Consider the following 15,000-nt stretch of genomic DNA (forward strand, 5'->3'; position numbering starts at 1 on the left):
TTTGCTTCTCCTCTTTGTGCATTTTTCTTTGGGCTATATATATGACCTGCTCTCTGCAGGTACGCTAACCTCGGCAGCTGTGTACATCAAATAGTTGACCTATCACTACCGGCAACATCAATTTTGACAGCCTGACCCCAATCGTTCAGTCCATTCTAGCTACCAGCTGTCATACGTGCGTGTGCGTGTGTGCACCATCAACACGCCACATTCGTCTGTAGATATTAGTAGGGGTATCTTATTCTTATTCTTTTAACTCCCCTATATATATATATATATATATATATATATATATATATATATATATATAACTTTGTGTGTCCTTTTGATATAATATATATGCGCGTGTGTGTGTGTGTGTGTGTGTGTGTGCCTGTGTGTGTGTGCGTGCGTGCGTGACAGAGAAAAAGAGAGAGTTTCCTATAGACTCGAAAACGACTGGGCCGAATTTTTTGAAATTTCACTTGAAGGTAGCTGATATGTCTGGAAGTGTTCTTACGTAGGTTTTGTATCAGAATGTGTCTGATAAGTATCGAAAATCGAAAATCGAAAATATCGGATTGAAGATGAAAGTCCGATTTTGTAGCTAAGTTTATATTTTTATGCATTCTAACATCATAACTGCCTTTAAGATGTTTTATCCCCGCATAAACAGAAAGACCAGCCGTATAAAAGCAACAGCAGGTCCTTGATTAAACGTAGGCGCGTTTGAAATGGGTGTTTTTTTAGAGCGCAATTGAACTAGGATACTTGACTTTTGTACCTTTGTCATGGGATGATATATTCCCCCTTTTGATATGAATTATCCAAATAATAACATGTAATAAAAAATAAAAAATAATAATAAATAATTATTAATATAATTAATAATTATAATGATAATATTAATTATCCAAATAATAGCATATAAAAATAAATTATAATTAAAATAATATTATTATTAATTATAACAAAATAAAAATACTTAACATATTATATAATAATAATAATAATAATAATAATAATAATAATAATAATAATAATAATAATAATAATAATAAAAATAATAAATTGCTTAATTAAAAGGAAATAACGATAAAAGATTATATAAAATAATATAAAAAGTATTACTCAATAATTTGAATGTAAAACGTTTTTCTTGGCGTCTCGTGAGATTTTAAAAACATGGAACAAAAACATTCTAAAGCGTTCGTTCCCGAACTTTCTCTAGAGATAGCTATAAATAGCGAACGATCATTATTTTTAACTCAGCTATAACACGAAGTTGGGACGCAGTGAGGGGCGACCACCTATTATAACTCCGACTGAAGGAAAACACAAGAAAACTCGAGTCGTTAAAATAACAGATGAACCAAACAAGATACAGAGAAAAATCTCTTTCATCAACAAATTGGTAAATATAGATTTTTCTGAATTATATTTGACCAAAATGCATTTATGACTAAAAGATAAAAACAAACATTACTATAAAAACATTTACTTCTAATAAAAGGGAAATAACTAGAAAACAGAATTATCTCCCTTACACTATCGATTATAAACAACTTATCAGGCATTCGTTTTTCTTTACAATTTTTGATTTTTTTTTTTGTTAACAAAAATTTGTTTTTCTTTACTCTTTTATATTTAATTGATATGTTTGTGGCATTCTGATACCCGTAGAATAGGAACAAATCCGTAACAATCGTAACTTTAATTCAAGCGATTATGTAAAAGATAATGGCATAAAATCAGGAGTTAGTTCTTTGATAAGACAGGGGCGCATTTGAAATGAATGTTTCTATTAGGTTGGCGTAAAACTAATGTTTTTATCAGATATATATACGTCAAAAAGCGACATTATTTTTGCACCAAGCTAATATTCAGAACACAATTACTTATTGTGAACTAAGTCACTTCGGGGAGGCATGTGAAGCTTCCTCCCCCTACAATGAGGTGGGTTCCAGGACTAGAGCAGGCAATCAATCGATTTTAATTACACATAGGTGATTTAATCAATTTCGATGACAATAAAAGTATAGGAGAGTGGAATATTTCTTGATCCTCATTCAATCTCGGGCAACGGCGGGTCTCCTTGCTAGTATATATATATATATATATATATATATATATATATATATATATATAGTCTTGGAAGTTTTTAACCTTTAAAACTATACAAAAATAAGAAAAATTTGTATCATTCGTTAGAAAACTATGTAGTCAGTAAGTCATTTAGTAACCTGCAATCACTGCATTAACTTGCTCTATCGAATTCACTATAGTACCAGTAATAATTTATTTTTAAGGGATCATCAGTTGTTTACCATGAAACACTGTTTCGGGGATTTATATATATATATATATATATATATATATATATATATATATATATATATATATATATATATATATCGTTTGTTGTAAATTTCAACAATAATTAGATTCGGTATGAATTATCTTCCCCTGGGAGATCAGGAGGTATTATATTCGTTGTTTTATTCATTTTACTTATAAAATGGTTTTCCACGGACACGTGTTTCGCTGTATCTACCTTTTGATGAGCCACAGTATTTTATAAGTAACATTGTTGAAGGTTCGATTCCTAGCTCGGGGTGGGTGCCAGTCTTGCCGCACTGATGTTTTGCGATACAACAGTCTGTCTGTGGGTGACTATATATGCACATCTTGGAAAGAGCACTTTCATTAAAAGATATCGCTTACTGCAAATTACTGTAATGCAAAGCTCTTTGTAAATAAACAGATGGGACACTTACAAAAGTGGTGGTCAATGTTTATGTAAAGCCATTCGACGATATCATTTACGAGCGCCGATCCCAAAGATCAGATAGTATAACAGTCAACTACCTACTAGGTGGTTGTAGGTTTGAGTACTGGCTCGCGATGAGTGCTCGTCAAGCCGCATTGATGATCTCTAAATTACTTGATCTAACGTAACTTGATACAAAAATACGCTTGAAATGTGTCAGCATTATGTGGATAAGCGAATCATGTGACATCAAGTCAAATTTGGTCGCCATCTTGTTTCGATTTCGTTTATTCACATAATGTTGTTTACCCATCACTTGCGAATATGACTGTGGTCAGGCAATTGTTCTGTACGTTCGAAAATGGTTTGTTAGACCGATTCGAGATCTGAAGTATTTCCTCCACGTTGGCCACCTGTGGGATAATTCTGTATCAAAGGTGCTGACTGCTCTGTTTTTATTTCTAATGTCACGTTTTCTCTTTTGTTCTTCATTGCGTGTGGATTCAGCCATTATAGCCCCTTTGTGAGTTGCGGTATGATACTATAAAGTGGACCTGAGGTGGATTTGAGTCACTAAGTGCTGAGAGGCGGGGGGGGGAATAGACAAATAAATAGGAAATGTCCTACAATAAACAATAGATAGGAAGTAGCAAACAACGAATCTGTAGGTACTTTTAGATCGGGCTTTTTAGATTTGACAATGACAATAGAAACATACAGATAAAGCAGAGAAGGACAGAATCCGGTAGCCGGGGTGGGGGGAGGCGGCCTCAGATACCAACGCAGAGTAGACAGTCAGTTGACAACTAGATGCCGTTCGCGGCGGGAGGAAGTTGATTGTGACCACGGTTGGACAGTTTTTAGAGTTGACTCGAAACAGAAATAGAGACGGATTGAGACTGACAGACGAGCGTACCATCGATAGAACGGGGACACACACGCTCACAAGTCCAACCGTGAAATATGTGCGAAACATTGGCATTTGTGTTTTTCCTTTCTTTGTTCCTTTACCTGCCTATTCCTTCGATGAAAAACTTGAAACCCTATTTCTGTTTAATTAATCCAGTGTTTGGAGTTCTATATACAATTTGGAGAAATTCTAATTTATTCTCTCCTTCTTCGCTCGCACAGAACTTATATCTTTTCTCAGACTTCAATTTCTATTTTTATTTCGTGGGCGCTTGTGTAGTTTATGCGCCGCACTAGAATAACAACCTTTGTAGAAAAAGAGACATAACTGTTCCATACTTTCACCCAACGATTTAATAAAAAAAAAGAAAAGACATTTTCTAACCGCTCCATACTTTCACCTAACGATTTAATAAAAAAAAAATAAAAGACATTTTCTAACCGCTCCATACTTTCGCCTAACAATTTAATAAAAATGGAGAAAAGACACTTTTCTAACTGTTACGGACTTTCACCTAACAGTTGATTGAAAAAGATAAGATATCCCAGAATCTGTTAATTTGGAAGCCTGTCCAAAGCATAATTATTTTCATGTATTATTTCCTTTTGTTTAATTATGTTTTCTCCTTTTAAATATTTGTTTTGTTTTTGTTTCAGATTTTTTACCTAATTAATAAAACTTTTTCAACGTAATAGTTGTTTTCGTTGTGTTAATTTGAGTTTATCTGTCTGCCCAACGCACGCTTTCTGAAGTTTGACTGCTGGACGGCATTGTAGGTACCTGAAAGCAAGATTCTGAGGAATAACTGCCGCGAGTTCCACGACTTATAATATTTCTACTTTGTGAACCCACCACGCGTGTTCCCATCCACAGTCGCCAGCGAGAAAATGACGATCTGGGCATAAGAAACACAGTGAACGAAAAACGTGGGGAGTCAGCGATATGTCGGGGACACAGGCCTGGTCACAGCGGCACGCCAGGAACATCTGTCTTCGGTTAATTTTTTCCATGTTAGAATATAAACCAAACTGTCTGAGGGTGACCTTGAGATTGTCCTTGAACCGTTTCCGCTGTCCTCCTGTGGGTCTTTTTTCCTTTGGGCAGTTTACCGTAAAGGAGCTGTTTTGGGTGCCTTGAATTAGGTATGCGGCATATATAACCTGCCCAACACACCTGGTATTTCTGTAATATGTTGTGTTCTGACGGAAAGTTTGACCAGGCTAAAAATCGATCGGTTGCCTCCTCTAATCGGAAACCCACTGCAATGCACCGGGAGGAAGCTTCACATTTCTCCTTTCAGTGACTTAGTTCACAATACATTGTAGTTGAAATTGCACTGTAGAGAACCTACGGTTGATCTTATAAAATGATTTTATATAACGGCTTGAGGTTTAAAATGCAAAAGTTAAGTTTCAAGATTCAATTGTGCTCTAAACAGAAACATTCATTTCAAACGCGCCTCTATCTTATCAAAGGAACTATTATTGATTTTATACGCTGGATCCTTCTGTTTTTGCGGTGATAAAAAATCTAAAAATGTACTTATGATATTAGGCTGTGTCAGAGTGTTTTCGATTATCGTCTTTTGATACTTATCGGGGGCATGACGATACAAAACCCTATCTAAGAATACTCCGAGATATATAAAGTATATTTGTGTGAAATTTCAAAAAAAAAAAAAGAAGAAGAAAGAAATTAGCTCAGCCGTTTCGGAGCCCATAAGGAACAAACTTACACACACGCACACAGACGCACAGGCACACACACATATGCACACACACGCACACAGACACACACAAAGTGCTTTTTATATATAAATAGAGATAAGAAAAACAGTGTAAAAATATTCTCTCACATTCTACTCTGGCTGCGACGTTTACCGTTTGCCCATTTCAGTATGTGTACATACGTTTATCTTTCTTCTAAAACGGCCAGAACAAAATAGTTTGTTAATTTTGGATGCCACAATACCATGTTTATATAATTCCATGATTTAATGTCTTAAACTGTTTTGCATCCATTTTATGGAAGAAGGCGGAAAAGAATGGACGATAAACTTACTTGACGGGTCTTTCTTAACTGGTTCTGTGTGAACTAACAAAAAAAGAGTAAAACAATACATTATACATTTGTAATAATTATTTTTTACAAATATTATTTATTAATTAGTAAATACAATATGTTTATCAATAAATACAATATGTTTATTAGTAAATACAATGTTTTTATCAGTAAACACAATGTGTTTATTTATAAATACAGTGTGTTTATGAGTAAATACTATGTGTTTATCAGTAAATACAATGTGTTTATCAGTAAATACAATGTGTTTATTAGTAAATACAATGTGTTTATCAGTAAATACAATGTGTTCATCAGTAAATACAATGTGTTTATTAGTAAATACAATGTGTTTATCAGTAAATACAATGTGTTTATCAGTAAATACAAAGTGTTTATCAGTAAATACAATGTGTTCATCAGTAAATACAATGTGTTTATCAGTAAATACAATGTGTTTATTAGTAAATACAATGTGTTTATTAGTAAATACAATGTGTTTATCAGTAAATACAATGTGTTTATTAGTAAATACAATGTGTTTATTAGTAAATACAATGTGTTTATCAGTAAATACAATGTGTTTATCAGTAAAAACAATGTGTTTCTTAGTAAAAACAATGCGTTTATTAGTAAATACAATGCGTTCATCAGTAAATACAAAACAAATACAAAAAATGAGAAACGACAATTAATTATTTACTATTCTCGTGATATAAGCGTTGTTTAAAATTTAAATTGAAATGTGTTTATAACCCAATACAACACTGAGATTATTTTTATAAAATAAACAAATATTTATTTGTTTATAAATTTTATGTATTTATTTGCTTCCTCACGAAAGCAAAAGTGACACAAGGTCGTTTTTAATGTGGGGTTAAACCAGCTCCCCTAAAACAAGGGTAAAAAGGGGGAACTCTGGCAGTATCCCAAAAAACAGTAATTGTCTCAGTATGAAGGGTCTGCCCTTCATTGACCAAGGACCAATTAACTTATGTGCAGCATCTGCAGAACAGATATTACACTTTCATCCCGGTCCGATGGCCAAGAACAATAGAAAAAAGGCAAGCCTCTTTTCTATTTTTTGTTTATAAATTTCAGACATATAAATAACAATAAGGGAATCTGACTAATTCACTGAACGCGCGCCACGTGTATCACCCGGACATTCGGAGACATCACCGTTGAAGAAAGGACTCGGACTCTATTTTTACTAATATTCCCTTCGTTTTAACTTTATGAGATGAAGAAAAAATAGAAAAAAAAATATCCCAAGGATGACATCTAACGTCGGAAAATTTTGATTTTAAACAAATGAATATTTGTTTATTTTATAATAAAAAAAAAAAAAAACTTGTGTTGTATTGAATTTTTGAGATGAGGGTTGATTATTCGTATTATTTGGATTCTCTGGAATTCTTTATTTGATCCACGCAAAGACCATGCTCTCCTTCCGTCAGACATGACTGGATGGAAGCCATGAATACATACTTTATCCGCTACGCCATGGGTCCTTGCGCAAGAACGCGTGGCGTAGTGGATAAAGCTGTAAAAGTTACACTTTTCTGGAGGTTGAAGTTGAATCTTCAGTGTGGTCGACACTCAAAATACAATTGCGAATTACTTAGGATTTCCACCCAGCTGTGGCTGACAGAACGAGAAAATACTACTCTCGTGGATTAAATAAAGGATTCCGTTCTAAATTCCGTGCATATTCCCGAGTTCAACAGAAAGATTTCCAAGAGTGACCAGATACATCTAGAGAATATTGGAGGTTACAGTGACCGAAACGTTGCGAAAATATCATTCAAGATGAGGATAGTACTCCGAAGAATGAAAATAATACGAAATTATGATTTGTTAAAATCATGAACTCAAAATGAAATGTGTTTCTTAGTAGATGCAATATGTTTTTTTGTTTTTTGTTTTGTTTTTTTAATTATTAACCCAAAAACATATATTTATTAGTATCTCTTCCTACCCAGCGTTACATGGGATTATTTTAACTTAATTAATAAGTTACGTGATTGAAATGTTAAAAACAAAATGAAGCATGCATGGTCCCCCGTGAGCGCACAGTGAACGAGGCATAAAAATGACTAAGTTCAGCATTGCCCCCCCTTCTATTTAGCCTCAAAAGTCCCTAGGGGACGTCAAATGCTGGTGAAAATGAACAAACGGTGCCTTTTTAGGCCTTAACATATGTACATTTAAGTTCTGCACCATGCAAAAATGAGAAATGACCAAGTTAATCATTTGCCCCCTCATTTAGCCCCCAAAGTCCCCAAGGCCTTAACATATTTAAATTTGAGTTCAGCACCATGCAAAACTGCTAAATAGACATACACAGAAAATTTTGGACAAATATGGTAAAATAGTTCCAAAAATGGAGAGTTTTTATTAGCCCTAAAATAGCCCCTGGGGCACACCCAAGAGTTATCGCGAAGTATAGACAAATAAAATTCTATAGAAATCAGTTAGTTACAACTTTTCAGAAAGTTTTATAAAAATCCAAGGCATAAATTTTTTTCAATAAGCACAAAAATGCCAATTTTAGCCATTTAAATCCGAAAGGCACCCCTAGCGAGGTAACTGGAGTTTTCCGGGAAAATCCGTTCTGTTTCTTTTTTACTCATATCATGTTTAATGTTTGTGCAAAATTTCAAAAATTCTAAGGCATAGTCGAGAAAAGTGCGGACAGACGAACGGACGAGGGGTGAATTTACAGGTCCACCTTCCTTCTGTCGGAGGACCAAAAATATGTCCTTTTTTAATGTGTGAAAAGTAGACCAAAGGTACGTAACTCTGTATTCGTGAATTATGAGTTACTTCCCTTTTTTAAGTAAGCGTTCGGCGAACCAATGACGAATATAATGTTACTTCCCCCACCTTTTTTTGTTACGATAATGAACATTTTGAATATTATTCCAGTGTAAAAAATATTTTCTCGGGCGAATTAAATCGAATTATATTTTTTCTTCTTAAGAACATGCGCCAATGTTGCAAAAACAACTGACTAACTTACCTTCTTATAGATGACCAAAGCAATGCGTTAGAAGAAAGAGGTAATATTTTTGGGCTACTCAGCTAGCTAAACATATCTGAATTCAGGATTCGGAACACGAGTCACTTACAGGTGAAGCGAGCACCCTGCCACACGAGCAGCCACTAATGTGAGAAATTACAACGATACGGCCATAAGACGAGGAAGAACTCACAGCATCAAATCGAGCAGTCGTGTCGGGTGTCACATATTTTTAAGCGATTACTTGAAATTCATAAACTCGTCAGTTTGAATTATTGTTGAATTATCTCCCTTGCGTTTTTAGATATTTTTTTCAAAATGGTGGGCGAGACAGTCACTTCTTAAGTGCTCGTAAAATTTAATTTTCTTATTCAAAAATAAAACTACTTGATCGATTTACGTGATTTTTGGAACATGATATTTTCGTTTCGTCACGTCTACGTATAGCGTACAGATTTTTCTTTTTTTTTTTTTCGTTTTATTTCTTAAATGTAGTGGAATTCTGAACAAGAACTGTTTATTAGATATAAAATTTAAAAAAACGTACATTTTCTCGGCGTTGTAGTCGTTTTAGGCGTCGTTCGAACTGTAGTGGTAGGAGCTGGAGTAGTTGTAGTAGTAGTAGTAGTAGTAGTAGTAGTAGTTGGAGTAGTGGTGGTGGTGGGGGTAGTAGTAGTAGGTGTTGTTGTAGTTGGGGTAGTGGTGGGAGCTGGCGTTGTCGTCGTGGTTATCACTAAAAAAGAAAGAAAGTAAATTTAGGTGGATTCGTAAAAAATGTTTGCTTTATTAATCAACAGAAATATTTGCGACAATAAGAACTAGGAGCAATGTGTAGTAACTGTTCTGAGGCTGAACTTAATTTTTTCTGTTTTCTGTCAGTGAAGAAGTCCTAGACTAAGGCAATGTTTTATATTTGTTCCATTCCAGAATGACAATTTTTAGGAAAGCTGGATTTTCTACACATTAAAATCCGACCTTATGTTTAACTCTGCTCTCGTGGGAAGGTAGGTAAATAGAAAACAAATTTTCGTATTATCTGGATTCTTTGGATTGGTGTTCTCATCTTGAGTGTTATTTTTCACCTCCGACCTTCCGATACCAGGTGTATCTTATCGATCTCGGAAATATTTCTAGTGAATTCGGGAAACTTTCTGTTGAATTCAGGAATCTATCTGTTGAATTCGGAAATATTTCTGTTGAATTCGGGAAACATTCTATTGAACTCGGGAAGCTTTCCGTTGAACTCGGGGATCTTTCTATTGAATCCAGGAATCTATCTGTTGAATTCGAGAAACTTTCTCTTGAATTCAGAAATATTTCTGTTGAACTCGGAAATATTTTCATTGAATTCTGGAATCTTGCTGTAGAATCCGGAAAGCTTTCTGCTGAACTCGAGAATCTTTCTTTCGAAGTCGATAATCTGCACAGAATATCGAGCGGAACCCTTTATTTACTCGATAGGAGTAACATGTTCCGTCAGCCATGCCTAAATAGAAGTAATTCGCAATTGTATTTTAAGTATCGCTCACACTGAGGGTTGAACCTAGAACCTCCTGAAGAGTGTAACTTTACAAATGAATTTTACCACACCCAAAGCTCTTGCAAATAGTAATAGCAAATTCAGTGAAGATTCCCGAGTTCGACAGGAAAATTCCAGAGTTCGAAAACATACACATGATGAAGATTGGAGGTTATATCGACCAAATCACACTCAAGATGAGAACAGTAGTCAGAAGGACCCAAATAATACGGATAATCAATTTTTCTCTTCATCGGACAGACAAGAAATAAACGAGGTGTTCTTTTTTTCTGTCACATTATAAAAGGGTGCTTCTAACCCACAACTAAATAGATTCACAAACTCGTCTTGAACTTGAGTGGCTGACACACGCCAACGCCCTTCGCTCGTATTCCACTTGTTAGATCATCATGTACAAATAAAATAAATTTTCTTATGCCATTTTTTTTTCGCCATGTCGCCTTTATTAGGGTCGTTTAATTTTTTAGAAGTAAAACTGAACATCTAATTTTTATAGCCGACATTGACAAGAGAAAGAGTTGAGGGGAGGAATAAAGAAGAAGAAGAAGAAGAAGAAGAAGAAGAAGAAGAAGAAGAAGAAGAAGAAGAAGAAGAAGAAGAAGAAGAGAGAAAAAAGAGAGAGAAAGAGAGTGGAAAAGTGTGGGAGGGACCTAGTGGGATAAATAGAGAGGGCTATTTTTATAGTCGACATTGACATGACTGAGAAGAAGAAGAAGAAGAAGAAGAAGAAGAAGAAGAAGAAGAAGAAGAAGATGATGATCATCATGATCATGACCATGATGATCATGATCATGATGAAAAGAGAGGGGGAAGAGTGGGAGAGTGTGGGAAAAGTGGGAGGAACAGTGGGGCAAACAGAGGGGGAGAGTAGCAAAGAGACAAAGAGAGCAGGAGAGAAATAGGGGGAAGCGGGACAGAAAGAGGGAGAGAGATGATGGAAGGATAAGAGAAGGGCTAGAAAAGAAGAGAGAAGAGGGGATGGTTTCTATAATTGTCGGTTTTTTTAGTAGAAACGGTTAGAAGTCAAGAGTCAAAGTGGGACACAAAGTGGAAGTTATGCAAACCACGTAATTTCCTGATAAAAAACAAACATTTTTCGCCCTTTTAGCTGGCGATATTTCAACAAAGAAAGACGTGTTTGTGTGCTGTTCCCATTGTGAATACAGCACGCGTTGTTATTGTCAACATAAATCGTAGAACATGCCATTTACATTACTAAATAGGTACTATTACCAGGACCAGTGAAAATTCCACGGAATGAGAAATATATTCAAATATGTTTTGATAAAGATGATTTATTTATTTATTTTGGATTGCACAAAAATTAGGTTTTGGGGCAAAAAAAACAATAATATACAGCAAATATGAGTTTATTAACATTTCTATGCAAATAGTGTCCATTGTATTTTAAATATAGAACTGACCTAAATGAGATAAATTAATAAGTATTAATAAAATAAAATACGCTTAAAAGCCAAATCACAACGTAATATTTTACTTGTTTTAAATTTATAACAAATATATTTCGGAGCTAAACTCCATCCTCAGTGTGTTGTTTTCTTTCTTTTTTTGTTCTTTTCTTCTTCCTTGCTATATTGTACAGTTGGAGAAAGAAAGGTCTGTTTGTAAAGAGTCGCGCGTTGTATATCAGCGGTTGTATTCTAAAATGTTGGAACTGTGCGTGGGCAACTTGAGAATAACGTCAAGTGAGTAATTATTCGAATTAAATCAACGTTTCTATATGGAACTCACACACTTGACGTTAATAAGTATTAATAAATACTCAGAAAGTTATATTGTGTTACATAGTCCAATGCAAATAATAAAATCGACTTGTAAGAGAAAACCTTTAATTTACTCCTGTCTATTTGAAAGAATCCGGACAAAAAGAAATCATTGTCTGACAAGAGCAGACAATTTTTTTTTTTCCGGAGTCTTTCAAATGTTCCCTTTTTGACGTAACGCTTCACTGACTTCTTCCTTTGGCAAAGAACCACTGCACGTCGAAATTACTACAAGTTCATCTATTATTATAGTGAAATTTGAAAACAAAGAAATATCAAAGAGAGGTCACTCTCAGATTCTTGTACAAAACAGCCTTGACAGAGTACAAAATAGACTTCGTGGCTTAGTGGGGATGCCCTTTTCTCTACCCTGCAACCTCTCTCCCACAGAAGAGACGTTGCGAGCCTATCCTTGTTTTATCGTTATTTCCATGGGAGGTGCTCGTCTGAACTCCAATATCTGGTCCCTCCTCGCCAATCTTTCACGAAAAACACCCGTCTAGCTGAATCCACTGTGAAAAATTTCCCCCACTCTATATCTGTGCCTAAATCAAAACGCGGGTTCCATGAACAAAGCTTCTTTCTTAGAACTGCACGCCTGTGGAACTCTGTTCCGTCTGCCTGCTTCCCACCGGACTACAACTTGGATGTCTTCAAGTCCACTGTTAACAAATTCCTAATGAACCGCCCCCTTAAGTAAACACTTCATCAAATCTCCACACTAACGTAATGTACTTGCAATAACCCTTATCCCTGAGTGGCTTCCGGGCCTTGATAAGTGGTGATCACTGTGTAAAAAAAAAAAAAAAATTCCCAAAGTTGACTTTTAAAGCTAAATTTCGCGAATTTAGCCATTTTTGAAATAGTTTGGTCTTCAAAAATTGTATTTGTTTTTTGTTTTTTGTTTGTTTGTTTTTGTTTTCAAAGCGTAACGGACAGACTAACTAACGAAGGAACAAAATGTTACATAGATTCTTTTATTGTACAATTATCACAAAATTCTATTTTTCACTAAAACACAGACTCCAAATTTAATGATTTTCAGTTCACTATATTCCACTCTCCCCACTCCTATCTCTCTTTTTCTTTTTTTCCTTTTACTGTTTCTCTTTTTCTTCCCCCATATGAATTAAATAATATTGCTACTAATGGTGATATTTCCTTTTGTTTATAATGGTCTATTCCAATCTTGAATTGTATAATTACTTTTAGTATCTATAACTGTTAATGTTATAGGGGTAAACTGATATAACTATTGCTGGAATAATGGACTTACGCAGATATCATAAATATTTTTACATTTAACACATTATTGGGTAGCGATTCGTGACAGTTATGACCTAAAAAATAATGACGTCTACTTCTGTCATATTCTTTTGCTAATGCAGTTTTGGGGGTGGGGTTGTGCCATTGTGTTTGGCTTGATTATTACCAGTCTACGAGACCAAAATTATGACTAGTTTTCATATAATGCAGTTTCAATTCATGCCAGCACCAGTAAATTCATAGCTTCGCTATAATATTCATTTGCTAATATATTTCCTCTGATGAAAAGAATGCATTCTTTGAAACTCCGCGGATTAAGGAAATCTTAATATTTCTTTTTGAGTATCGCTCGAATAATAAATTCTTGTAAAATATAATTTACAGTCTTAAATTGTGTTCTTTAATGACAAGCTTTGTTGTCTATTTTGTTTGTGTTGAGCTTTTTTATTTGGTTGGGATTACTATATAAATATCAATATTTATATTCGCTTTCAGTTTATAGAAGCTTTTCGCGTGTAAACTTAATTTTTACTTCTTGATTGTAGATATATATATATATATATATATATATATATATATATAGAGAGAGAGAGAGAGACAGACAGACAGACAGACAGACAGACAGACAGAGTCAGAGACAGACAGACAGACAGCTAGCTAGCTAGCTAGCTAGCTAGCTAGATAGATAGATAGATAGATAGATAGATAAAGACGGTATAAAATAAGATTGTGAGTATAACAGGCTTCTTCAGTCTTTAACAGAATATAGTTACCCACGAAGGGGTGCCTGCGCGTTAAATTTTTGTGGCAGGAGGTGCGCAATCTCCAACCACACCTCTCCTGAGTCGACATTGTTAAATACTAGTGGCAAGTGAAGTGTATGTACAGGACGACTGGAAACAAATGCCGAGATAAGCAGAGAGCACATACAGCGCCTAAAATTTCTAAATGGTCGCCCATCTGGTACTAACCAGGCTCAATGTTGCTTAACTTCGGTGATCTGACAAGAACCGGTGTGTCAGCGCGATGATTCCGTATATTTGTGAGTATAATTAACATAGATTGAGGGAGGATGAGAGTGATGTACAGAAACTTTGTAATAGATGGATCACTTGTGAGTTAATTGCCAATTACGGTAAATTGGAACAATTTAAAAAATAATTCAAACATAACTTAATCCTAGAACCAAGCAAAAAGCATAAGGGAAGCAAATATTGATTACAAAAAGATGACAAAGTTTACCTTCACACGGCTGGATCTTGAATTTCACGGCGATGTCTTGGAGTGCTGAATAACTGGCTACCGTGTAAACGCCATTCTCTGGATCGCTAGCAATCGCCTTAAGCTCGTCAATGTCGTACATATTTGCATCTCCAACGCCGATGGCGAAGACGTTGATCCCGAGCGCATGTAGAGTCTCGGCTTCTTTCTTTGTAGCCGCGGGGTCTGTCGATCGACCATCTGTGATCACAATGGCGATTATGGGTCTTTCGCGATTCGCCAAAATGGGTTTCACTTGCTCTCTGAGTAACCTGAGCGCGTCAGCTGTGTTCGTTCTTCCGAGCCTGTAAGCGATCTTGGAGATGGCCGTCTTTAGTTCGGCCGGATCTGTGTATCGGTCTAAAGGAAACTCTAGGTAGGCACGGTCGCTGAAGGTAATGGCGC

General features: G+C 35.3%; 1 protein-coding gene across 1 annotated transcript in view; it reads right to left on the reverse strand.

The window, feature by feature from the left end:
• LOC145259697 (uncharacterized) overlaps nt 1–15,000 on the reverse strand; it is a 34,541-nt gene that overhangs the window by 6,274 nt on the left and 13,267 nt on the right. Inside the window, exons 3-5 of the mRNA XM_080117372.1 lie at nt 14,578–15,000; nt 9,293–9,478; nt 5,721–5,753 (exon numbers count right to left, since the gene is read on the reverse strand). The exon at nt 14,578–15,000 is cut by the window's right edge and continues 147 nt beyond it. Coding sequence (XP_079973498.1) covers nt 5,721–5,753; nt 9,293–9,478; nt 14,578–15,000 — 642 coding nt within the window. The remainder of the gene's footprint in view (nt 1–5,720; nt 5,754–9,292; nt 9,479–14,577) is intronic.

This window comes from Euprymna scolopes, chromosome 35 (assembly GCF_053919585.1).
Source record: "Euprymna scolopes isolate OS-2025 chromosome 35, ASM5391958v1, whole genome shotgun sequence".
NCBI lineage: Eukaryota > Metazoa > Mollusca > Cephalopoda > Sepiida > Sepiolidae > Euprymna > Euprymna scolopes.